The sequence below is a fragment of the Engraulis encrasicolus genome, chromosome 23 (genome assembly GCF_034702125.1).
Source record: "Engraulis encrasicolus isolate BLACKSEA-1 chromosome 23, IST_EnEncr_1.0, whole genome shotgun sequence".
NCBI lineage: Eukaryota > Metazoa > Chordata > Actinopteri > Clupeiformes > Engraulidae > Engraulis > Engraulis encrasicolus.
In genome coordinates, this window is record NC_085879.1 from 37926206 (window position 1) to 37951205 (window position 25000).

At 46.7% G+C, this 25000-nt stretch overlaps 1 protein-coding gene across 1 annotated transcript in view; it reads left to right on the plus strand.

Moving 5' to 3' along the window:
• The window catches only part of enox2 (ecto-NOX disulfide-thiol exchanger 2), a 514981-nt gene that overhangs the window by 366016 nt on the left and 123965 nt on the right, over positions 1-25000 (plus strand). The window contains exons 8-9 of the mRNA XM_063189793.1: positions 11684-11890; positions 19701-19934. Of these exons, the coding sequence (XP_063045863.1) occupies positions 11684-11890; positions 19701-19934 (441 nt within the window). The remainder of the gene's footprint in view (positions 1-11683; positions 11891-19700; positions 19935-25000) is intronic.

Sequence of the window (25000 nt, forward strand, 5' to 3'; positions counted from 1 at the left end):
GAGCTCTCAGGTGTGGGTGTGTGAGAGCGCACGTACACAGACTGATGTTCCTTCCTCCCTCGTGCATGCAAGGTCTTTCACTGGGACTTTCATGAGCCCGTTGCGCTGTGATGTGCTTAACATATACTACAATACTTGGAGTTCCACCATCATTTTTTTCTAACATTACGCCAGGTAAAGTGAAAGTGATTCGCTGCGCAGTTAAATCTACAGTCATTCCGAGTCCACCGTTACGCAAATGCATGAATGAAACAGCTGTACCCATCGCAAATGCCATGGCCTCTGTTGTGCTCACTGATGACATATTGGTTAGATACAATGCAAAAAAAAAAACAGTTTGGGTAGCTCCGTCAGCAGCAGCAGCCAGCGCGAATCAAGTAGACTAATTGGGAATAACGTGAGAACAACAGCGCAAGCAACACTATTGCGTTGAGGCCACGTTCTTCAGGCTATTCAAATGTGCCTGATCACACCGTCTTCCAGCACGAACGGATTCTGCATTCCGTAGAATCCTTAATAATAATGTTGATGCATACAATCCAAGGTCGTTTTTAATCAGGAAACTGAAAGGATTTGGAGTAGTTAAGCTGCAAAATCGAGGAGAGGAAATATGTAAGCCTAGGGTGTCCTTACCCACAACATTTCTGTTTGGTATGGCCACCTCACCCTACTCATTCTGTTTTTATTCAGTGAGACCAAAGGCAATTTTCATGCTGAAATGACAATAAAAGTCCATTCTCTTTTATTCTATTCTATGGCGTAATGTTAGACTAGATTCAAATGTATTGACACTGTCAAATGTATAGGACTACAGGGCAATCATGAAATGCATTTTAGATGTGAGAATGACAATAGACGTAGGCCCTATATGAGGGATTCCATAGAGGTACAGTTTGCACATATTAAAATATTAGGCCATTTACACAGCCGGCCTACAACCTGGGGAAGCAGGTGTATTATGAGTTGTGCCACTACACTGGTTAAAATCCCTTTTCCCGCGAAAAGTAAAGTAAAGTAATAAGTAACGAGTTACTTTTTAAATTTAGTAATAAGTAAAGTAACTCAATTACAATTGAAAGCAGTAACTAAAGTAAAGTAACCAATTACTTTAAAAAAGTAACTTACCCAACACTGCTCATGACCTTGTCCTGTATGTATTATATGGAGAGGGCTTAATGAATAGTTAGAGAGTAAGGTAATTGTGTGTATGCCAAATATCTTGATAAGTAAACTAACCCGACATTTTCTTTTCTTTTTTTTCTCTTTGTATTGTAAGAATGCTTATGGAAGTAGGCCATAATATACAGAAGTACATTGTATGGATTAAGTTGGGGGGGACCTTTCAGATGACTCTCCGGGGTCCATCCAAAGCTGTCAGCAGCCCTGGTGGTGGTCTGTGGGTTGGAGGGGATGCACTGGACCTGTTCAGCTCCTGTTATCTGCAGCCGAGGCGCTGATGTCTTCCTGAAAAGGCGTTACGGCCAACCACACCACGCAGAGTGGTTTTTACATTAAATCCCTTCGAACACATACACACACACACACACACACACACATACACACACACACACACACACATTGTACCTACATACGGACAATACTCCGAGCAGACACTCTTAGATGCCCCCAGCATAGATGCTCAAACACAAGCACACGTGCACACACACACACACACACACACACACACACACACACACACACACACATACACATACACATACACATACACATACACATACACATACACATACACACACATGCACACGCACACACACGCACATATTGTACCTACATACGGACAATGCTACGAGCAGACACACTTAGATGCCCCCAGCATAGATGCTCAAACGCAAGCACACGTGCACACATACACACACACACAAAGACACACACCTGCAGTGCACACACATACACTCCCATGCAGAGAGATAGATGTTCTCCGCAGCGTGTGCACTATGTATGTACGATATGCCAACATGGGTTTCGTCATGCCCACGGCGTGTGGCGCGCTACCTGGGGGCTGACTGCCGGCCCGTGACTGGAAGCGTGAAGCCAGGGAGCTATGAGCGCTTTAGCAGCGGTGCCTTAGCGCCATCGCAGGGGCTTTCACGCCAGTGAGCAGGCGCTCTCTCCTATCTCTGCCTCCACCACAGCACCTCCTCACCAGTACCCCTCTCTCCCCTTCCCAGCACCACCTCCTCCTCCTCTCCATATTGACTTCTGCAGTGCTTAACTGAAACGACGGGTCATGTGAGACGCTGGGGAGTATTATGTTGTGTTTTCTGCACCTTGGTGTGTGTTTGCTGTGTGTTTGCACATGTGCCTGTGCCTGTGTGTGTGCCTGTTAGTGTGTGTGTGTGTGTGTGTGTGTGTGTGTGTGTGTGTGTGTGTGTGTGTGTGTGTGTGTGTGTGTGTGTGTGTGTGTGTGTGTGTGTGTGTGTGTGTGTGTGTGTGTGTGTGTGTGTTTGTTTTTCGGTCAGAGTCGATGAAATAGGGGAGAAAACGAAAACTTTTGATTTTTTTTATTTATTTTTTTCAGTTGGGCAGACATGCGTCCGGAGAGACTCTCAATTACCTGAAGCGTTCAGTCTCAGACTGTTTATTTGTTTTTCACTCTTCCCCCAAAAATGAGATTATTCCTCTCTAAAAAACTCTTCTGTGTTTGTGTTTGTCACACTCGTCGTGCCTTATGATGAAGCCGCCATGTGCCTTGATGTGTGCGCCTGTGTCTGGGTCTGTGTCTGCATACGGGCACATGTGGGTGCGTTCTTTTGGTTGTTATTGCTCAGGGAGCGTAGCGTGTGTGTACGTCTCCGACACTTCGAAAATCACAACGAAACGGGCCAACGAAGCCTCTCTCTCTCTCTCTCTCTCTCTCTCTCTCTCTCTCTCTCTTTCTCTCTCTCTCTCTCTCTCTCTCTCTCTCTCTCTCTCTCTCTCTCTCTAGCATGTCTCTCTTTGTCGCTCTCTCTCTCTGCAACGCCGCCTCTCCCACCAGTGTCATCTCTGCTGAAGCTCCGAACAAACAGCATCCAAAGCTGCTTTAATGGCGTATAGCATTCGCCCCGGAGCACGCCGCTGCCGCACGCCCTCTTGAAGAGTCGGCTCTCCTTCATGCTCGCCTGTCACCGCGCTGCTTCGTTTGGCATCGTGCAGCCCCCGCCCCAGACTTGCTGCTGTCTTTATTGAGCGAGTTACTTTATTGAGGGTTACTTCTGTGTTTCGCTGCCTTCTCTGGGTCCCACAGACACGAAGAAGTTTCTTTCCGAGGGGCGTGCGGTGCAGGGTAGTGTGGTGTGCGGTGCGGTGTGGTGCTGTGCGGTGTGGTGTGGTGTGTGTAGTGTGTGTGGTCTTGCGATGCAGTGTGTGTGAAGTGTGTGTGTGCGTTGTAGTGCTGTGGGTATGCATCGTGTGTTGTGGTGCGGTGCAGTGTGTGTGTGTGTGTGTGTGTGTGTGTGTGTGTGTGTGTGTGTGTGTGTGTGTTAGAGCGTGGCTCGGGCCGGTTTTTTCTGTCCGAGCCCGGCCCTCAGCCGACAGAAAAGTGATCAACCCCGACCCGAGCCCGAGACTAATTAAAATGTTTGTGTCCGAACCCGTCCGAAGCCCGAGACCACTGTAATAACAACAGAACCTGTGCGCAAGCAAGATTTTCTATGTGGCCTCCTTCATACTCAAAATAGCACGTGATAAATAGCCAGGATAGGCAACCAGGATGAGGCAATTTGCAGTAGCCTAATTTAGTTACGCACGCATAGTAAGTATAAACACACGCATACATGTGACAGCGCACCTTATGTTTCTTTCGGTTAGACCAGAGATGTTGGATGCGGTGATCAAATGCATGGGAGGGGCGTGAGAGGATAAGAAAGGCGAAAACTAACGAATATGGTTTGGATGCAGTCAGCGCGGCTATGGACGCATTTGTTACGTTACTGTTAGTGCAAATAAATCCCCGCGAGCCGGTGAAGATGCCACTCCTTGTCGTTAAGAAGGATGGGCTATAAGTTCACCCCGAAGAACAGTAGCCTGTTCGGCCCTCCAAGAGAATGTCATTTCCCCTGATGTCCATGCGGTCAATATAAAATCAGGAAAGGTTGCACGCACATAGTTACAACTGTAGGCTACAGTAAAAGTGACAAGAATTAAGAACCTACGTGAAGGACATGAAATGTCACAGCGGACAAAGTAGTAACAGGAAACCTCTTCGCCCCTACCTTAGGCAACCTTGCTACCCCTTGCTGGAAATGTAATCCTTGGCGAGCAATGCAGTGACAAACTTCGTCATTTTATGTTCAACATTTAAGACAGCACCGAAGGCATGCTAAAACATGGCCTACACTAGGCCTACAACAAAAGACCACGCGTTCACTGACAACTGTATTTGGCGCTTATTAAGAAAGCAAGTTGACTCGGCATTCCTGCTCGGCTGACTGGGAGTGAGCGTCCATGTTGCCACTGGTAACTGGCGCGTGCATACAGCCAATAATAATCACTCGCACGAGTAGCCTACCAACATTTTCATTTATGCATATTCAATTACTTATTTTTTAATCACAAAACTGCCGTTTGCATGAACTGAAACGTTTCCTCTGATTGCTTACAATTTTCACAATGTCTGTTTGCTTCAAGCCCGAGCCCGACCCGAGTCCGACAGATATTCTATTTTTTTTGTCCGAGTCCGGCCCGGCCCGTCGGGTTCCGACCCGGCCCGTCGGGCTTCGGTCGGGTTGCCATGCTCTGGTGTGTGTGTGTGTGTGTGTATAGTGCGTGTCTTGTAGTGTTGTGGGCATGGAGTGCCAGAGGCGTCTGCAGCTCTGTGCTCAGGTGTGTGACGAGGAGGCAGACAAAGTAGACGGATCGAGAATACAAGTGAAGTGAGAAAGTAAATTAGCGAGAGCAAACTCTGTACAACTTATCGAACTGTGGTGTGTGTGTGTGCGAGTGTGTGTGTATTCGCCTCTGTGTTTGTGTCTGTTTTGTGTGTGTTGCGAGTGTCTGTGTTTGTGTTAGTGTTTGTGTTTGTCTGTGTGCTCCAGTGACTTTCCATCCAGCTTAAGAGCAAAACAGGGCACAGCAGCAAACTCATTGCAGTCCCGTCTCCTTCGACAAGGACTCTGTCTCACTCGCCCTTCCCCTCTTCCCCTCTTTCTCTTTTTCTCTCTTCCCCTCTTTCTCTCTCTCTCTCTCTCTCTCTCTCTCTCTCTCTCTCTCTCTCTCTCTCTCTCTCTCTCTCTCTCTCTCGTTTGTCTCTCGCTCTCTCTCTCCCACTCTATCTGTCTCTTGTCCTCTGTCCATCTCTCTCTGTCTCTCTCTCTCTCTCTCTCTCTCTCTCTCTCTCTCTCTCTCTCCTATATTTCTCTCTCCCCCTCTCTCTCTCTGAGCTCTCTGTTTGTCTGCCTCTCACTTCGTCTCCCTCAATCTAGCTGCCACCCACCACCACCACCACCACCCTCCCCTCCCCTCGCCCTAACTCCCTACCCCATTTCATTCACATCCCGGGGAATAGGACGGCAGTCTGGCCCACACGCAGCAGGCGAAGGCATTTTCCCATCAAGCTCCGGCTGCTGCTGCTGCTCGCTGTTGTTATCTGTCACCTCTAAGCTGGGTGAGCGCGCGCAGGCGTTTGTCTGCCTTGCCTCCCCTGACCTCGTCGCTCCTGTGCCAGCCGAGGAATCTGGCATTTTGGCCCGGCGCCCGAATCCTGGAAACGGTCTTTTTTTTTGTTGCCGCAATCGAGGCTTGGCTTGACTTTTTGCAGCACCTCCTCATCTCTCTTTCTCTCTCCTCTCCTTTCCTCTCCTCCCCTCATTTCCCCTCCCTCTCCTTTCCTCTCCTCTCCTCTTTTCTTCTCTCCTCTCCTCTTCTCTTCTCTTCTCTTCTCGCCTCTTCTCTTCTCTTCTCTCCTGTCCTCACCTCCCATCATCCACTCCTCCTCTCCTCCTCACCTCCTCTCACCTCCTCCCCTCCCCAGCCGACAGCCCCGGTCCTGCGATAATAAGGCTTTATAAATGTAACAAAGGCCATTCTGACGGGCCCTGACCTTTCTCAGAACATCATCTCTTAACCGCAACCTACATGATGAACAGGCCCGGCTCCACACCACACAGGGCCGGATTATCCATAAGGGCCAGTGGCCCAGGGCCCAGGGGTACCAACCATCTTCAGCCAGTTGGGGGGCACCACAAGACACAAACTTTGCAAATATTGTTCACAAAGGGGGGGCACCTGTGAGGTAGTGCCCAGGGGCACCACAATGTCTTAATACGGTCCTGCACAGCCTTCGCTTCTTTTCAGACGACTGGAAGCAAGCAAGCAATTGTTGTGGGTAGTTGGAGGCGTTCAATGAGGGGGGGGGATATCATAGCATAGAACAAACAGGCGACATTTAGGAAGCATAGAATCGACTCCCGAAACCCAATCATGTCATCATCACCTTTTGTTGTCTCGTGGTGTCGTCTCGTAATGAATGCGAACAAAACAGCGCTGTCATGTAAAGCCGGGATGCCCAGTTTTGCTTATAATAGGCGTCTGAATGTAATTGTCTTTGATTATGCGGCCCAAAACTAAGGCCTGAAAGCCCAAATGTCAAACGCACAAATGTCAAGACTTACAAATGGCTTGGTTTGTCAATAGAAAGGCCAACACCCACCAGGCCAGAACTGCCTGCGCAGCTTCATTAAATGTGCCTAATGTTCTGATACCCCTATTAACAATGATCCATCAGATTTATGCTGAGAGCAAGACATTATCAAGTGGTAACGATGAAAAAACGCTTGCCATTTGTCTTCATACACATTATTCAACCATTTGGTAACTTTGTCTCAACAAGGTATCATTCTTATTATAAACTGCAAACATGTTAAACCAGTCGCGTACCGGTAATACATTTTGCTCTCTAGTGGCATTTAACTTCAGCAGCAGTCATGAAGTCAAACTTAGCTGTGGTATTTGAAGCTACTGTCTTGTCACACACCAACAGTGTGCTTTTTTTAATTATCATTTTTGAAAGAAGTAGAGCCAGCTTTTGACACGCATCACGCCGACCACCAATGGGCATTTACTGAAGGATTCGGACCATCCATCCTGATCGTAGACTTTACGGGCTTTACCGGAGTCATCGATCGACATGTGCAATATAGCATATCCCTCTGCACAGGGCTGCACTGGGACCAAACAGAAAAAGGCCTCGGCATTTTTGTGCGCCCTTCTCTAAACTGTGGGGCAATTTCTAATAAAACAGAAATCAGCATCGGCTCCTGAAGGCTGTCGGCCCATCTGGAGATTTCCCTGTATGCCAGATTAGCAGTCCAAACCCAGTGCCTGTGCAGCGTGCCTCGGAGGCAGTCACCGTTTTGTTTTAGCATTTAATGACTGCCTCTGCCGGGGTTCCTCCTGGCCAAAAAGGCTCATTAGTGCCAGAGCAGGGGCAAGGGTGGAACCAAAGCTCTGCTTTCGCACATGACGGAGCCGCATAATAGTTTTCAGGAGATTTCGCTCCTGCCGTACTTTTCTTTCCATCTTTCTCTCTTTCTCTCCCACCTTCCTCTAGCTCTTCTCGTCCTCTCGTCCTCTTGCCCCCCCCTTTCCCTGTTCCTCTTTCTATCTTGCTTTCCTTTCCATCCATCCTTCCTTTTTTTTTTGCATTTCCTTCCTTTTTATGTAACCAATCCCCCCCCCCCCCATTTTTTCCCTTCTTCCTTTTCACCCTCCCCATCCCTCTTCTAGTCAGCCTTCCATCCTTCCTTCCTCAATTCATTATTTCTTTCCATCCTACCACCCCTTCCTTTCATCCTGTCTCATTTTCTCCCTTCCTTTTCTCTTTCCTTCCTTCCTTCCTTCCTTCCTTCCTTCCTTCCTTCCTTCCTCAATTCATTATTTCTTCCCTTCCTGCCATCCTGTCTTCCTCCCTTCCTCCCCCCTTCCTTCCAGTCCTTCCTCTCCTGCCTTGCATCTTTCCTTCCTCAATTTATTATTTCTTCCCTTCCTGCCTGCCATCCTGTCTTCCTTTTCTCCTTCCTGCCTTCCTTCCTCTCCTGACTTCCATCCTTCCTTCCTCCCTTCCTTCCTCCTTGTCCTTCCTCTCCTGCCTAGCTGTCCCTCCGCATCCCTCTTCTACACATCCTCACATTCTTCCTTCCTCAATTAATTATTTCTTTCCTGCCTTCCATCCTGTTTTCATTTTCTCCTTCCTTTTCTCCATCCTTCCTTCCTCTCCTGTCTAGCTGTCTAGCTGTGTGTGGAGGTGCTGGTTGTGTTTCGGCTGGCCTGGCCTGGCCTGCAGCACCACTCTTAATCCCACCTCTGGGCTGCTTCCGTCCCGCATGGCTGAGCCATCGATTATGCTGCGGCCACGGCCGGCCAGCCGGAGCTAATTACGTTTCTGAGGGATGAGATGGCCGATCCGCTAGAGATTAAGCTCAGATGAACCTCCAACCTCCACACAGACACACACACAACGACACACACACACACACACACACACACACACACACACACACACACACACACACACGCACACACACACACACACACACACACACACGCACACACACAGGGGGCACAGTTTTGGGGCTTGGGGATCAGAGTCTCAGGGCTCGGGCTGGGCCGGGTCGTCCGGTTTGTTCAAATCAAAGGCAGAGCCCAAGTTGGCTATTAACACTCTGATTCCGATTTCACATACGGATATCTCTCTCTCTCTTTCTCTCTCTCTCTCTCTCTCTCTCTCTCTCTCTCTCTCTCTCTCTCTCTCTCTCTCTCTCTCTCTCTCTCTCTCTGCGTGTCAAGGTGGCTCAATTATACAGCTGTGTGAGTGCTGGGTTAGGCTTCACTATATGCATTTAACAAGGGATGCTGTGGCGGAACCGACTGCCTCCTTCCCCAGGTCCAGCTCTAGGTGTGCAAACGATACTTCGAGAAGTCTTGAAGATATTTTTGTACAATTCACCCCATATACAGTAAGAGGATCAGCTTTAAGTGACAAATCGATTTTATCAGTTTTATAAAATGGAGAAGTCTTCCAGTGCAGAGCCCTTATCACTTCCAACTGAAAACTGCTGCGAAAGCACAGGCTCAAGTCTGCTCCTGTCTGAGGAATTATGATAGATTAATGCACTGACAGTTTGGTCTAGTGAAGGGTTTGTATCTCTAATATAAATGCCTTTCTGAGAGATTAGATATGTTGGATTTCAGACGTTTTTGAGCTGTCTAAGACAAAAAATATTACCTCAGATCCAACTAGCTATATTGACTGCCTCATTTCATCTCAACATCTAACGCTATGATAAACAAGTTTAGACTCATTGTTTTGTTTTCTCAATGCCCGAGGGTGTGTTTTGTTTGTTTGGTTTTTTGGTGTGGGTGGAAAAAGAATTATTTACAAAGCAGGAAGCCGTCTCGTTGGACTTCGCTCGTCGAAGAGCTTTACTCGAGAATTGAGCATTTATCTTGTATAGAACCATTAGCATCAGCCATCATTAGTCAAAAGTTTTCTCTTTTTTTCCCTAAAAAATATGCAGCCCAAATCTATTTACTTTTTTTTTGTTTTTTAATCCAATGGGTTTTTAATACATTTTCCTCTCATGACAGTCAGCTGGGTTGCTATGTTATTTTTATCGATGTGGCTATGAGCTGCAGTAGGGGTCTGAAGACTGCAGCAAAGGCATCCCTCCAGTGGTTACCTAGTGGACCATTCGTCCACCACAGCAGGGGAATATCCAGACCAGTGACTTGTGGAAAGACAGGTGTACAACATTGTTTTCTTTTCTTCTTCTTCTTCTTCTTCTTTTTTTGCAACTTGTGCATCTTCTTTCCACGTTTTGCTTCATTCGTGTGTTCCGTTGCACAGTAAGATCCTTCATTACGTTCTCCAATCTGAGAGAAAGAGGAGGGAAGGGGAAAAAAATACAGTGTTGGTGTTGTTGTGAGTCCTTAGGGGCCGTGAGGTGTTGTTATTCCGCACATTTCTAGAAATCCTGATAACCGCACCTTCCTAGCGTAGCCTACCCCCCCAGCTTTGGACCACAGGGGAGATGTCTCTGCATCTGCTGCAGCAGCAGCAAGCGTTTATTGCTGCCTGGCCCTGCATGTAGTTTGTCAGTAAAAGATATGTGGGGATAAATATCTGACTCTCCGCAAGAGAATACTATGGGTTTTTTTTACCACCTTCTCCTTCACCTACGGGGGAAATGTATGCATGTGATTGCACAACACAGATAAACTTTATATCCTACTGATATCATGGCTTGGATGTCTAAAGGTGCTTGTATGTACGTGTATGTATGTGTGCGGTTGTGTGTGGTGTGCTAGCAGGGTTTTTCTAATGGAATGGCATATAGGGGAGTTATTTACTGAGTCCAGGTACGTTGTGGCAATGGTGGTGTATCAGTAGGCGACGTTACGTTTGTCACCTTGATTGATGGCTCAGGTGTTTCCTTTCCACACACAATACACACACTCAGGCCTTCATTACCATATATATGAATCTGGTCCTAAGAGCCGTGACACTTCTCATCTTGCACAAGTGACGCTGCGTCAGGAGTGATATTGGTCATGTGGATGTGTGGACTGGCGTCTGCGTCTGGCTGCACATTTCGTTGGCCGAGAAACCAGGGCCGCCGACAGCTTTGGCTTGGCCCAGGATAAAGTCATCCAAAAGGGCCCCCCGCCCAATTGAGAACCCAATTCTGGGCCCCCTCTGTCTCTGGGCCCGGGACAATTGTTCCCTTTGTCCTCCCCTGTTGGCTTCCCTGCGAGAAACCCCCTTTGGCGCACCTTACTTTACGCACAGGCCTCGGTAGTGACGGAGATGATGGTGGATATTGACATCTGACCCCTTCCATTGAATGGTTATGTGTTCTTCATTTCTTGAATACATATTGTCCTTGTGGTAACTTCATTTTGTTGTTCCTTTCTTATATATCTACATTGGTATATAATAGTATGTTCTTACACTGTACACTTACTGTAAGTACATAATGTAAGTACATTCTGTTGCATACAACTTGTGAAGCTGTGGTGAAAAGAAATGATGGTGGATATTGGCATCTGACCCCTTCAATTGAATGGTTATGTGTTCTCCATCTCCTGAATGCATATGCTTCTCATTTATTTTGAATTCTGTCTCAGTAACTTATTTTCCAGTACTTATTATCAAGGTTTTTTCCATCTTGCAGATCTGCCACCCTTGGCCCCTAGAATATCCTCAAGGCTGCACGAAAACTTATGTTCGATCCTTGTCTCTTATTTCTTTTTCATGTATTATTGCTTTTTCTTAATACTTGAAGCATTATTTGACAGCCACAGTCGAAACCTAGCGGTTAGGGAGATGGTCCTAAGATCAGAGGTTTGCAAGTTCGAATCCCACCCTTACCTCTCCCTTACGCCTCCAGCCATGGCTGAAGTGCCCTTGAGCAAGGCACCTAAGCCCACATTGCTCCAGGGACTGTAACAAATATCCTGTATCTAAATAACTGTAAATCGCTTATCTGTAAATCGCTTAACTGTAAATCGCTTATAATGTCATAATTCGTGTGTTTCCCACCTTCCAAATCTGCCGCCTCTGGCCACGAGAGAGCATCGTCCGGGCTGCAAAAATGACTTTTTTCCCTTGTGTCTTATTTCTTTTACATGTGTCATATTACTTTTCCGTGTGACTTAATTGTGTGTTTTACCGCCTGTTTTCCAGATCTGCCGCCTCCGGCCACGAGAGAGCGCCCTCCGGGCTGTAAGACGGTGTTCGTGGGCGGGCTCCCGGAGAACGCCACGGAGCAGCTGATCGTGGAGGTGTTCGAGCAGTGCGGCGACATCGTGGCCATCCGCAAGAGCAAGAAGAACTTCTGCCACATCCGCTTTGCGGAGGAAATTACGGTCGACAAGGCACTCTTCCTCTCCGGTACGGACGCACACACGCACGCACGCACGCACACAAACATACACTCATGTGCACGCACACACACACACAGGCAAGCACGCGTGCACATATTCACACGTATGAGCAGAATGCGGACAAAACGCTGTACTGATACTGATACACACACACACACACACACACACACACACACACACACACACACACACACACATAAGAGCAGACTGACGATAAGGCACTGTTCCTCTCCGATAAGGGGTTAGACAGGTAGCACATGAGCAAATGCACACAAAAAACACACACAAGGGCCCATATTTTATATTTACTGCATAATAATGCATATTACTCCACTCAGATGTGCAAATCAAGAAAAAATACACAACATTAATACAACAAAGTGCTACCCCCACAAGTCAAATCAGCCTCAAAGACCCACTAAACCAAGTTAATGTGTTCAAGCGCCTGGTAAGACCTCCATGTTCAAACCATTTAATAGCAGCTGTTGCAGAGTGTGGAGCCAGCCGTGTAAGGAGTCTGCTTTAGCATTCATCGCCACGCCTTGGTCCACACACCCCCAGAGGGATTTGTTCAAGCAGTCTTGACCAGTGGTCCCTTCACCGTTTATTTTTTATTTTTTGCTCTGCCAATCTCCCTCCCTCTTGCCTTCTGACTTCCTTCCTGGTTATTAGCTTGGACACATTTGACCATCACCACAGGCACTTATATTTATGAGTAGCCTGTTTGAGAGATCATTTCTTTCAATAAGCAAGTTCCACGAGTCGTAAGTTTTAGATTTTTGAATTTGAATTTTTACACGTCTTCTTGACTACCAATAATGTAACCATTTTGCTTTAAGTGTTACATATTAAAATCTTTACACAAAGGGAAATACGTACATACTGAAGGGGGGATATTACTAATGAACAAATGCAAATGTAGTGTGCAAACTATGAACTATTGCTGGGTTTTTAGCAGCCTGTCAGACACATTAATAACGATTATTAGCCCAGGCCCTGACTTCAGCTATGCAAGCATGTGAGGCAGTGAACTAGAAAAGAACACTGAATTACACGCTCTGTCGGTCAATGTCCCCACCCTCTCCACCCACACACTGCCAGTTTGAAGAAACCTGCTGCACACACACACGCACACACACACACACACGTGTACACACACACATGCACACACATACATGCACAGACACACACACACAAACAAGCTCACATGTATGTATGCACAAACACATGTAGGCACAAAGGCACGTCAACACACAGAGGCGATTCTGCAGGCAGACACACACACACACATACAATCAAGCTCGCACGTGCACACACATACACACAAGTTTACACTCGCGTACACACACACACACACAATTAAGATCACACACACGCACACAAGCTTACACACACAGGCGTGCGCACACACACACAGGTGTGCACACACACACACAGACGTGCACACACACACACAGGCACACACACACACATGTAAAAACACACATATATGCTCATGCATGCGTGCACACGCACAGCGGGCATGTCCGATCCAATTCAGGCACGCACTCACACACACACACACAACACACACACGAGCACATAGGCATACATACTAAAACACACGAGTCACACAGGCATACATACACGTACTAAAACACACACAGCCATACATACTAAAACACAAGAGTCACACAAGCATACATACACATACTAAAACACATACAGGCATACATACTAAAACACATACAGGCATACAGTACATACTAAAACACACCGGTCACACAGGCATACATACTAAAACACATACAGGCATACATACCAAAACACACCGGTCACACAGGCATACATACACATACTAAAACACATACAGGCATACATACTAAAACACACGGGTCATACAGGCATACATACTAAAACACACGGGTCATACAGGCATACATACTAAAACACACGGGTCACATAATGTATGATGCCCACCCTGCTCGATCCTATCTCTCAGCATGAGATCCCAATGGAGGCCCATTCCGGTCGGCCGGCGTCCTCTTAAATTGCCAAGCCTGCCAGCATCAAGCATGGGCGGCCCGAGACTCAGAGAAACACACACACACACATGTGCACACGCAGCACACACACATACACACACAGACACACACACACACACACACACACACACACACACACACACACACACACACACACACACACACACACACACACACACACACACACACACACAGGCAAGAGGCACTAGACGAAGACAGAGGCGGACATCCCTCCTCCTCCTTGCGCTCCCCTCCTCTCCTCTCCTCTCCCCTCCTCTCCTCTCCTCTCCACTCCTCTCTCCTCCTCTCCACTCCTCTCCTCCTCTCCTCCTCCTCTCCTCTCCTCCCCTCCCCTCTCCTCTCTCCTCCTCAGGCTTTTCTCCTCTCCTCTTCTCTCCTGTCCTCTCCTCTCCTCTCCTCCTCATCCCCCCATCTCTCCTCTCCTCTCCTCTCCTCTCCTCCTCCTCCTCCTACTCTCCTCTCCTCCCCTCCCCTCTCCTCTCTCCTCCTCAGGCTTTTCTCCTCTCCTCTTCTCTCCTGTCCTCTCCTCTCCTCACCTCTCCTCTCCTCTCCTCTCCTCCTCCTCCTCCTACTCTCCTCTCCTCCCCTCCCCTCTCCTCTCTCCTCCTCAGGCTTTTCTCCTCTCCTCTTCTCTCCTGTCCTCTCCTCTCCTCTCCTCTCCTCTCCTCTCCTCTCCTCCTCCTCCTCCTCAGGCTCCTCTCCTCCTCGTCAGGCTCCTCTCCTCTCCTCCTCTTCCCTCCTTCTCCTCGGGCTCCACTCCTCTCCTCTCCTCTCCTCAACAAAAGGCACTCTCTCTCTTTTTGAGAGGGGGAAGACACAGCACCTCAAGTCCCTTCCAATAATATCCTGTGCATTATTTACACCTCCCTGAGTGCAGCTATCTCCCTAGGAGAGAGAGAGAGAGAGAGAGAGAGAGAGGCCGAGAGAAACTGAGAGAAACAGAGAGAGAGACAGAGAGAAAGTGAAAGAGAGAATATAAGCGAGAGACAGACAGAAAATTGGAGGATGAGACGTAGAGAAGGAGAAGGTGAGAGGGAGAGTAAAATGAAGAGGAGAAAGAGAGAGAGAGAGAGAAAGAGAAAGAGAAAGGGTGAGAGGCACAGTGAAGTGGAGAGGAGAGAGAGAGAGAGAGAGAGAGAGAGAGAGAGAGAGAGAGAGAGAGAGAGAGAGAGAGAGAGAGAGAGAGAGAGAGAGAGAAAGAAAGAGAGGGTGAGAGGCAGAGTGAAGTGGAGGAGAGAGAACACCTCTCGGTGCCATGGGACTCAAAGCCATGGCCCATATATTACGAGTCCTCGTGACGGAGCTCTGCAGGCTTTTCCATAAATAACGGCGCTCATTTCACACGCCGCACACACCGTATAAAATATTTAACGGCGTCTGGGGGCCATAAAGCAAGAGTTGGGACTGGAGGACGAGGGGTGGTGTGGGCGGAGGTGGTGGTAAGGGGGGAGAGCTGCAGGGTGGGTGGCACAGGGGGAGAGGTGGCTGGCGTGAGTGAGGTGGAGGTGGAGACAGGGGGAGAGGGGAAGAGGACCACTCATCTCTTCTTGGCACAGTTTTAGCGTCTGCCACCCACTCCTGCTGTCTGTCTGTCTGTCAGTCTGTCTGTCTGTCTGTCTGTCTGTCTGTCTGTCTGTCTGTCTGTCTGTCTGTCTGTCTGTCTGTCTGTCTGTCAGTCTGTCTGTCTGTCGGTCTGCCTCTTAGCCACCCCTGCTGTCAGTTAGTCTGTCAATCTGTCTGTCTGTCTGACGGTCGGTCAGTAAGTCGCTCGCTCTGGCTCTCAGCCACTCCTGCGGTCGGTCTGTCTATCGGTCTGGCTTACTGTCTGTCAGCCTGTCTGGTAGTCTGGCTTTCGGTCTAGCACTTTCACATGCTCTCTCTGTCTCTCTCCCTTTCCCTCTCTCTCCCTTTCCCTCTCTCTCTCTTTCTCTCTCTCTCTCTCTCTCCCTCTCTCTCTCTCTCTCTCTCTCTCTCTCTCGCACACACACACACACACACCAAATACATGTTTTTCTCTTTGTCCAGCTGTCTCTCTCCCACACTCCCATGCACTTCCTAACCTTTTCTGTCCACTTAATAGTGACCACACATCACCTCTACTCTCTGGCTGTACTGTACAGTATTTTTGTACCCTGCTTGGTAATCTGCCTCGTTGCCTGCTGTCAAGGGGTTAATGCAGTAATGAGAACTGTTTTAAAAGGGCCCCTGAAAAGTGATTTGCCTTTAATCTCCAGTTAAACGCCCACAGAATCACTGAGCAAGATCGGAGGGCACCACTGCATTTGGTCAGAGATACTGCTGCTTGTTAGATCGTCTCTGATTTGGTCTAGATGGACAGGCACCTACAGTCGGTGGAGCACACACAGCTTGGCTCTCTCTTTTTTTGGGGCTTTTTTATGTTTAGGGGTGAGGTCTGGCTGCATAAATCCCAATGATCCAACGATCCAAATGAAATTTGCAGGCCACTAGATGCATATGAGCCCTGACAGCTGCCTGGAGCTGTTGGAAAGAGAGAGAGAGAGAGAGAGAGAGAGAGAGAAAGAGAGAGAGGAAGAAAGAGACAGGAGAGAGAGAGGATTGGAGAAAAAGAAAAAGAAGTAAGGAATTTAAAAGAAAAGGGATAGGGGGAAAAAGAAGGCAGTCTGTTGTTACCATTATTACTCTGGTGAAATTAGAAGTCAGGGCACATACATATATGTATTTAAAAATGGTCTCTCCGTTTAAAACTCACCACTCTAGCCAACCCCAGGCCTTTCATTCTTCCATTTGCTCTCCCTCCTTCCTCTCTCCTCTTCTCTTCTCTCCTTCGTCTCTCCTTCGTCTCTCCTTCGTCTCTCCTCTTCTCTCCTCCTCCTCTCACCCTCTGCAGGCCTGAGGTGCTGTATGGCTTTGATGCAGGCTGTGACAGAGCAGCAAACAGATTAAAAACACATTTTTTAAGCTTCATGAGGGGGAAAACGAAGGATGGCTGGATGGCTCTGTCTCTCTCGACCCACAGAAGCTTCCCTTCCTGATACTCAAAAGGGGCTGGGGCTGGGGTTAGCTCGGATAGGTAGCTGGGTGGGTGGGTGCAGTGTCCTCAAGCCTGGCATAGGTGAATAGGTGGCGAATTCGACACTCGGCGGGACAAGCGCTTGGGCACATTATCCCCTGCCCACACAGCCGCCCCTTGTGTCTCCAATCCCATTCCACAGGGAAAGATTACGGGGGTTGGGCCGGGTCGGATCCGGGGAACCGATTCTTAAGTGCACCCACTTAAAAAAAAAAAAAGTCTTAAGAGCACCTCTTTAAAAAAAATGTAGGGGGCCAAACGGCTTCATACTTGATTTAAAGCACTCCTGCACACTGCTCTTTTTACACACAGTTGAGTTATCTAAAACGGGCAGAGAGGGCTTTCTGTCTCTTTTTTAAGGGGTGGGGCGGGCGTGTGTGTGTGCGTGCGTGCGTGTGTGTGTGTGTGTGTGCGTGCGTGCGTGTGTGTGTGTGTGTGTGTGTGTATGGGGGTTGAATAGTGAGGGTTGAACACTGTATGACATGCTCACAGAGGGGTTGTGCAGGAGCAGATTAGCAGGTGTGTGTGGAGCCGAAGCCGGAGCTAGAGCCATCCACTCCCCCCAGAAAACCCTCAGCAGTGCAGTGCAGGTTCAGGCCTCCTCGCTAATCCCATTTTCCCCTCCCTTCTTTTCTATTTCTCTCTCCTTCTCTCTTTCTTTCTCTTTCTATTTCTCTCACTCTCTCTTTCTATTTCCCTCGCTCTCTCCCTCTCTCCCCCTCCCCCCCTCTCTCTCATCCACTTCCCCCTTTTCAAACCTGCCTGTGCCCACTTGTTCTGAAAGGGGGAACATCAGCGAGGAGCAATGGAAAGGGCCTACAGTATCCTCTATCTATCCTCTGCCCATATAGACTGTCTGGCTTAGCCTCCCCCCTGCCTCCCCTCCTCTCCTCTCCTATCCTACCGGTTCTGCACCTTGCTAAATTAGCCTGATATCCAGTATGTCTCCCCAATGGCACATTCCATTCCATTTAAGCAGGTGCTTTTTACTCAAAGCAACTTATACAAATGGTGTTATAAACAAACGAAAAGTAGTGTAGAGGAAACCCAGAGATAAAAAGCTATTACTAAGTTGGAGAAGTGTGGGATTCGCACCAAGGGGGGGACTCACATGGAGATGCATGTCTTGATGTGTTCATTACGTTTCCTAAAGCAGAATGGGCAATTAGGATTCAGCCTCCCCACGCACGCTCAAGGAGATAGATGTACCCTAAGTAAGTTTTTCTTAGCAGGAGTTCTTCAGGGATACTCCATGCGCACGGACACACACACACACGCACGGACACACACACACACACACACGCACACACGCACGGACACATACACACACACACTATACTTTAAGTACGTTTCTCATAGCAGGGGTTCTTCAGGGATATACCACACACACACACACACACACACACACACACACACACACACACACACACACACACACACACACACACACACACACACACACACACACACACACACACACACACACACACACACACACACACACACACACCAACAGGTACCCAGATAAAGTAGAAAGTGTAGTTCTGTGGAGCTTGCTTATTAGCCCGCTCCCTCATGGTGCCCTGGTGTGTGTTCACTGTTGCTCCTCAATGTGTTCATCTATCAGATCCCCATCGGCCCCACATCACTGCTCCAGCAAACCCATCCTCTGGCAACCAACGCATTTGTACCAGTTTCTCGCTTTGAATTCTGTTTTTTTAACCACCATTTCACCATATTTCTTCCTTTTTTGCTTCCTGTCCTAACATTATTTTATTGTGGTTCATTCTGTTTCTCTTTTCACGCTTCTTCTTTTCTTCATTACTGCTTTGAACTGAGCGTTTCTATCTTGTAAACCATCACTGACTTTTTTTTTCATTACATCCACTTAATGTCAACTCATCTCTCTACCTCTCCCTCTCTCTCTCTCTCTCTCTCTCTCTCCCTCTATCCCTCCATCTTTTCTCCCTTTTGCCTTCCCTTTCCATCGATTGATTGTTCTACACTCAACTCTGTTTGTCTTTCCTCACTTGACTTTGTCTGTCTCTTAAAACTATCACTGTCGTTTTCATTGCGCCCACTTAATCTCAACTCTTTTCTCTCCCTCTCGTCCTCCCTGTCCCTCCACCCCTGTCCTTCTTTCTTTTTTTCTCCCATTTCCAACTTCATTCAATTGTTCTACACTCTGTCTTTTTTCGTTCAAGTGTATCTTTCTCTTAATTACTGTGTTATCTTATTGTGACCACTTTATCCTAACTGTTTTCTTTTTTGTTCTCCATCCCCCTTTATCCCTGCATCTGCCTCCCTATCCTCAATCTCTTTCTCCCCTCTCTCTCTCCCTCTCTCTCTCCCTCTCTCCTCAAACTCTCTCCCTACCTCCCTCTCTCTCTCCCCCTGCCCTCAATCTCTCTCCCTCCCTCCCACTCTCTCTTCCTTCTCCCTCTCCCTCTCTCTCTCTCTCTCTCTCTCCCTCCCTCTCTCTCCCTCCCTCTCTCTCCTTCCCTCTCTCTCCCTCTCCTCAATCATTCTCCCTCTCTCCCCCCTTCTCCCTCCTCCTCAATCTCTCTCCCTCCCTCTCTCTGTCCCCCTCTCCTCAATCTCTCTCTCTCCCTCCCGCTCCTCCATCTCTCTCCTTCCATCTCTCTCTCCTTCCCTCTCTCTCTCCTTCCCTCTCTCCTCATCCCTCCCCCCTTCTCCCTCTATCCTCCATCCCTCCGCAGGCTACCGCATCAGACTGGGCTCCAGCACGGACAAGAAGGACACGGGCCGGCTCCACGTGGACTTTGCGCAGGCGCGTGACGACCTGTACGAGTGGGAGTGCCGGCAGCGCATGCTGGCCCGCGAGGAGCGCCACCGGCGCCGCATCGAGGAGGATCGGCTCCGGCCGCCCTCGCCACCGCCCATAGTGCACTTCTCAGAGCACGAGTGCGGACAGCTGGGGGAAAAGATCAAAGGTAGCGTAGACCATGACAAACACATTATAGACACTTGTAACGTGTAGAAACACATACGGTACATACATGTAGGGCTGTCCTAAACGATTATTTTCCTCCCGATTAATCTATCAACTATTTTTTTCGAACAGTCAATTAGTCAAACGATTCATTTTTCAAGTACTTTAGCACTTTAATCTTCAAGGAAATTGGGAAAAAATAAAGAAACCGTTAAAATTAGGTCCCAGAGCTCACAATGAGCTTTAAATCATGATAGTAGCTTATTATATTTACTCCGAGATGCAACATCCAATTCCTACGTGCTGGGTAATTTTAGGTTTCAATAAAGTAATAAAGCATTAGTTAAGTAAGTAAAAAACATTGAGTTAAATGAAAAGATTAGTCGACAATGAAAACTGTCGACTAATTTTTATAGTCGATCAGTCACGATAAGTCGATTAATCGTAGCAGCCCTACATACATGGACACATACACACACATTCATAGACACATAGAAAAACAGTACATACAGTTGAGGACGATATTATTAGCCCCCCTCCTGAAATTAGACATATCTCTTCATTAATCATTGAGAATGATCATTATTAATAAATGTGTGTTATTCTGGAAACAAATACACCATGGAGATAGTATCCAATAAGTTAAATTTGGACTTTTACATTTTCACAATGAGTTTAAACAAAAAAGTGTAAAAATGGCAAGGACAAAATTATTAGCCCCCTTATCATTAATAGTCAATACAGTGCCATTTATGTACTAAAATTGACACTAGGCACTTTGATTAGTTGTTAACTATGTTGGCACATGTCCTACCAGGGATTTTGGCCCATTTTTTTCATCGCAAATAGTTAAGCTGGTCCAAATGGCATGGATGTTGAGGATGGACATTCATTTTCAGCACTCTTCAAATACTATCTAAAGGATTGAGATCTGAACCACTCCATGACCATGGTTTTAGTATCCTTGAAGAACATTTGAACTATTTTGGATGCAAGTTTTGGGTTATTATCTTATTGAAAGATCCAGTGAAGATCTTAGCTCCCTCTATGAGCATATTTTTGCAAGGTCACTTTCCACATTCTATCATAATTTTTCGTTTTGATGGTGCCGTACACCCAAACAAGGTTTCCTGTGGCTGAGGCTGCCACAGAATGATGCATCCACCACCATGTTTAATTGTGGAAACCATCTTATAACGATTCAAGGCCTATCCCTTTCTTCACCTGACAGAAGCAGAATTCATGCATCAAAGCAGGTGCAATTGAATATCATCAGATGAAAGCAGAGATGTTCAAAACTCATTTTTGACTTTCAAATGTTCACAGGCAAAGCTCAATAACACTCTGATATGCATTGCCTTTAGTAAAGGGGTTCTTCTGTGATGATGGCCCCAAAGCCCAATATGATGACAAGCCCTAACAACTGTCTTTCTTGGTGGGGGGGAAAAACTCCAAGTGAGGCCAGGTCAATAACAATCATCTAGGCAGGTGTCCAATGCTTCTTTGGTCTAATGAGGCCAAGCAGTTTCCACAGTTACACACAGTGGTGGGGCATCAAGTTTAGTCTGTTATTCAGCCTCAGACACAGGGAGTCTGGGTCTGAATCTGGATTGCTGGGTCTTCCAACAACAGTGTAACCCAAAGCATACATTTAGATTAGTTCAGAGGTTCTTCAAGGACACTAAAACCATGATATTGGAATCACCCGCTCATAGTCCAGTCCTCAATCCCACTGAGAGTCTGTGGTTAATGTCTATGCTCAGCATCCATGCAATTTGGACCAGCTAGAATACTTTGCAGTGAAGAAATGGGCCAAAATCCCTAGTGGGGCATGTGCCAACCTAGGTAGCAACTTATCAGAGCCTGTTGTCAGTTTTGGTTCATAAATGGCGCCATATTGACTATTAATGATCAGGGGGCTAATAACTTTGTCCTTGTCATTTTTGCCCTTTTTTGTTTAAACTCATCGTAACGATATAAAAATCCAAATTCAACTCATTGAAAATCATCTCCATCAGTGTATTTGTTTCCAGAATAACAGAAACGGTTAATAATGTTCATTCTTACTGAGAAATCAAGAGAAATGTCTAATTTCAGGAGGGGGGCTAATAATATCGTCCTCAACTGTACATGGACACATACACACACATTTATAGACACTTCCCATCGAGCACTTCTCGAGCACTTGGGCTGGGGTACTGGTCCTTTAGTCCAGTGGTATCTTACTGTGCCTCCCATTTCCGAACCGATGGGGACGAACTGTGCAGGAAGACCTCCATCATGCACATACACTCGCCTCCAAAAGAGTTGTCGCCTACCCATCTGTTTGGAATAACAGCTAACAACCTAACTTTCAATTAATCACTTGGCTTCAGAAGTCACTCATATGAAAGCTACAACCCTCTCGAATGAAAATGTATGTACAAAAATAAATTTCATGCACCAAAGAAAGATTGACCCTTTAATGAACACAGACAGGGCAGATTTTGACAAGACAAAAGTTTTGTCGCCTATCGAACATAATGTGAAAATGAGCAGATAATTCCAATTTTTTTAAAAATATTTTATTATTATTATTATTTTTATTTAATTATTCCAATCAAATGGATAGGCGACAACTCTTTTGGAGGCGAGTGTACACACCCTTATATGGACATGTACCATCGTGCACGTTCCCAGCTAGGAAAGATCAAAGGTGGTGTGGAGCCAAGGCAAAGGTGCCACCATTGTGTCCACACACTTTGAAAATTGAAAACCTCCCCTCCACTGAAAAAACTGAAAAACTCACACAGACACGCATAGTACAGATATTCATACAAAAATGTGCAGCATGCAAAATTCATTTTCAAGTGGCAAAGTCCCTTTGTACACTTTTTCCGAGCACAAGTGCGAAACGCTGGGAGAGCCAATCATTGCTGTGGAGCCAAGGCAAAGGCCGCCACCGTTGTCCACACACTTTGACTCTTGCATGCTCCTACGTGCACAGACATGTGTAGGCATTCATACATACAAATTGTATGGCATACAAAATTCAACTTCATACAAAATGCAGAGCCTATTCTACAGAAGATCAAAGGTTCTGTAGAGTGGAGAGTGGAGTAGGTGTAGGTGGAGAAGGGGAGAGAAGATCTTCCACACAGACAAACACATTATAGATGTGCACATGCAGTATTTACAGGCACACATACATGCATACATACATACAGTGCCCTCCATAATTATTGGCATCCCTGGTTGAGATGTGTTTTTAAGCTTCCAATTATTTTATTTTTTTTCTAAATAATATGGGACCTTAATGGAAAAAAAGAGAAAAATCCAACCTTCAATACAAGTGCATTTATTCAGTGGGGAAAAAATCCCACATAAAGAAATAATTATTTGACATCAAATAATGTGTGTCACAATTATTAGCACCCCTGGTGTTAATATTTTGTACAACCCCCTTTTGCCAACAAAACAGCACCTAATCTTCTCCTATAATGTTTCACAAGATGGGAAAAGACAGAAAGAGGGATCTTCAGCCATTCCTCTTTGCAGAATCTCTCTAAATCATCCAGAGACCTGGGTCCTCTCCTCTGTACTCTCCTCTTCAGCTCACCCCACAGGTTCTCAATGGGGTTGAGGTCAGGGGACTGAGATGGCCATGGGAGGAGCTTGATTTTGTGTCTGGTGAACCATTTCTGTGTAGATTTGGCCATATGTTTAGGGTCATTGTCTTGCTGAAAGACCCAGTGACGACCCAGCTTCAGCTTTCGGGCAGAGGGCAACAGATTTTGATTTAAAATGTCCTGGTATTTCAAAGCATTCATGATGCCATGCACCCTAACAAGGTTCCCAGGGCCTTTGGAAGCGAAACAGCCCCACAGCATCACTGACCCACCCCCATACTTCACAGTGGGTATGAGGTGCTTTTCAGCATGCGCATCTTTCGTGGTACGCCAGACCCACTTAGAGTGTTTGTTGCCAAAAAGCTCAATCTTGGTCTCATCTGACCAAAGCACACGGTACCAGTTGAAGCCCCAATACCGCTTGGCGAACTCCAGACGCTTGCGTTTATGATTGTGAGTGAGGAAAGGTTTTCTCCGTGCATGCCTCCCAAACAGCTTGTTGGCGTGTAGACAGCGCCTGATGGTTGATTTGGAGACTGTGTGACCCCAGGATGCTACCATTTGTTGTAATTCTGTAACAGTGAGCTTTGGAGATCTTTTGATTTCTCTTACCATCCTCCTCACTGTGCGTGGTGGCAAAATAAACTTGGGTCCTCGTCCAGGCTTGTTTACCACTGTTCCAGTTGTTTTGAACTTCTTAATTATTCCTCTCACAGTGGATATGGGCAGCTGCAGTTGAGTGGCAATCTTCTTGTAGCCTCTGCCTGACCTGTGAAGGTCGACGCACATCTGCCTCACTTGTATGCTGTGTTCCTTTGTCTTTCCCATGTTTAAGAGTGCATAAGAGAAATGGCCTCGGTGTCACGTCATATTTATACCCCAGGGAAACAGGAAGTGATGAATTACTAATTAAATGTTCCTACATACGCTGGTAAACTTTGTAAACTACTGTAGAAATGACAGAAATGCTTCAATTATATTTATTTCCTGGTAATTGTTAAGGGTGCCAATAATTGTGGAACAGGTGATTTAATGAAAAATAATTATTTTTTAGTCAGGGATTTTTTTATTTTCTTACAATTCATTCGAGTTGAAGGCTACATTTTTCTACAATTTTCAGTGTGACAGTATTCTTCTGCAATAAACACTGAATTTATTTTAAGGCTTTTAACACATCTCAACTAGGGGTGCCAATAATTATGGAGGGCACTGTACATGCATGGACATATGCACATGCATAGTATATAAACACTTAAATAAATACAGTAAATAGAATAATTTATAGACTCACGCAAACGCACGTGCCATACGCTTGCATGCACACATCTACACACTAGGCGCGCAAACATGCAGGCGTAGAAGGAAAAGTAAGGGGCACCCATCATCCACACACGTAGAAACATAGCGTATTGCATGCACCCACTAGGGGTGTGAATAATAATAGAAATGTACCGATATA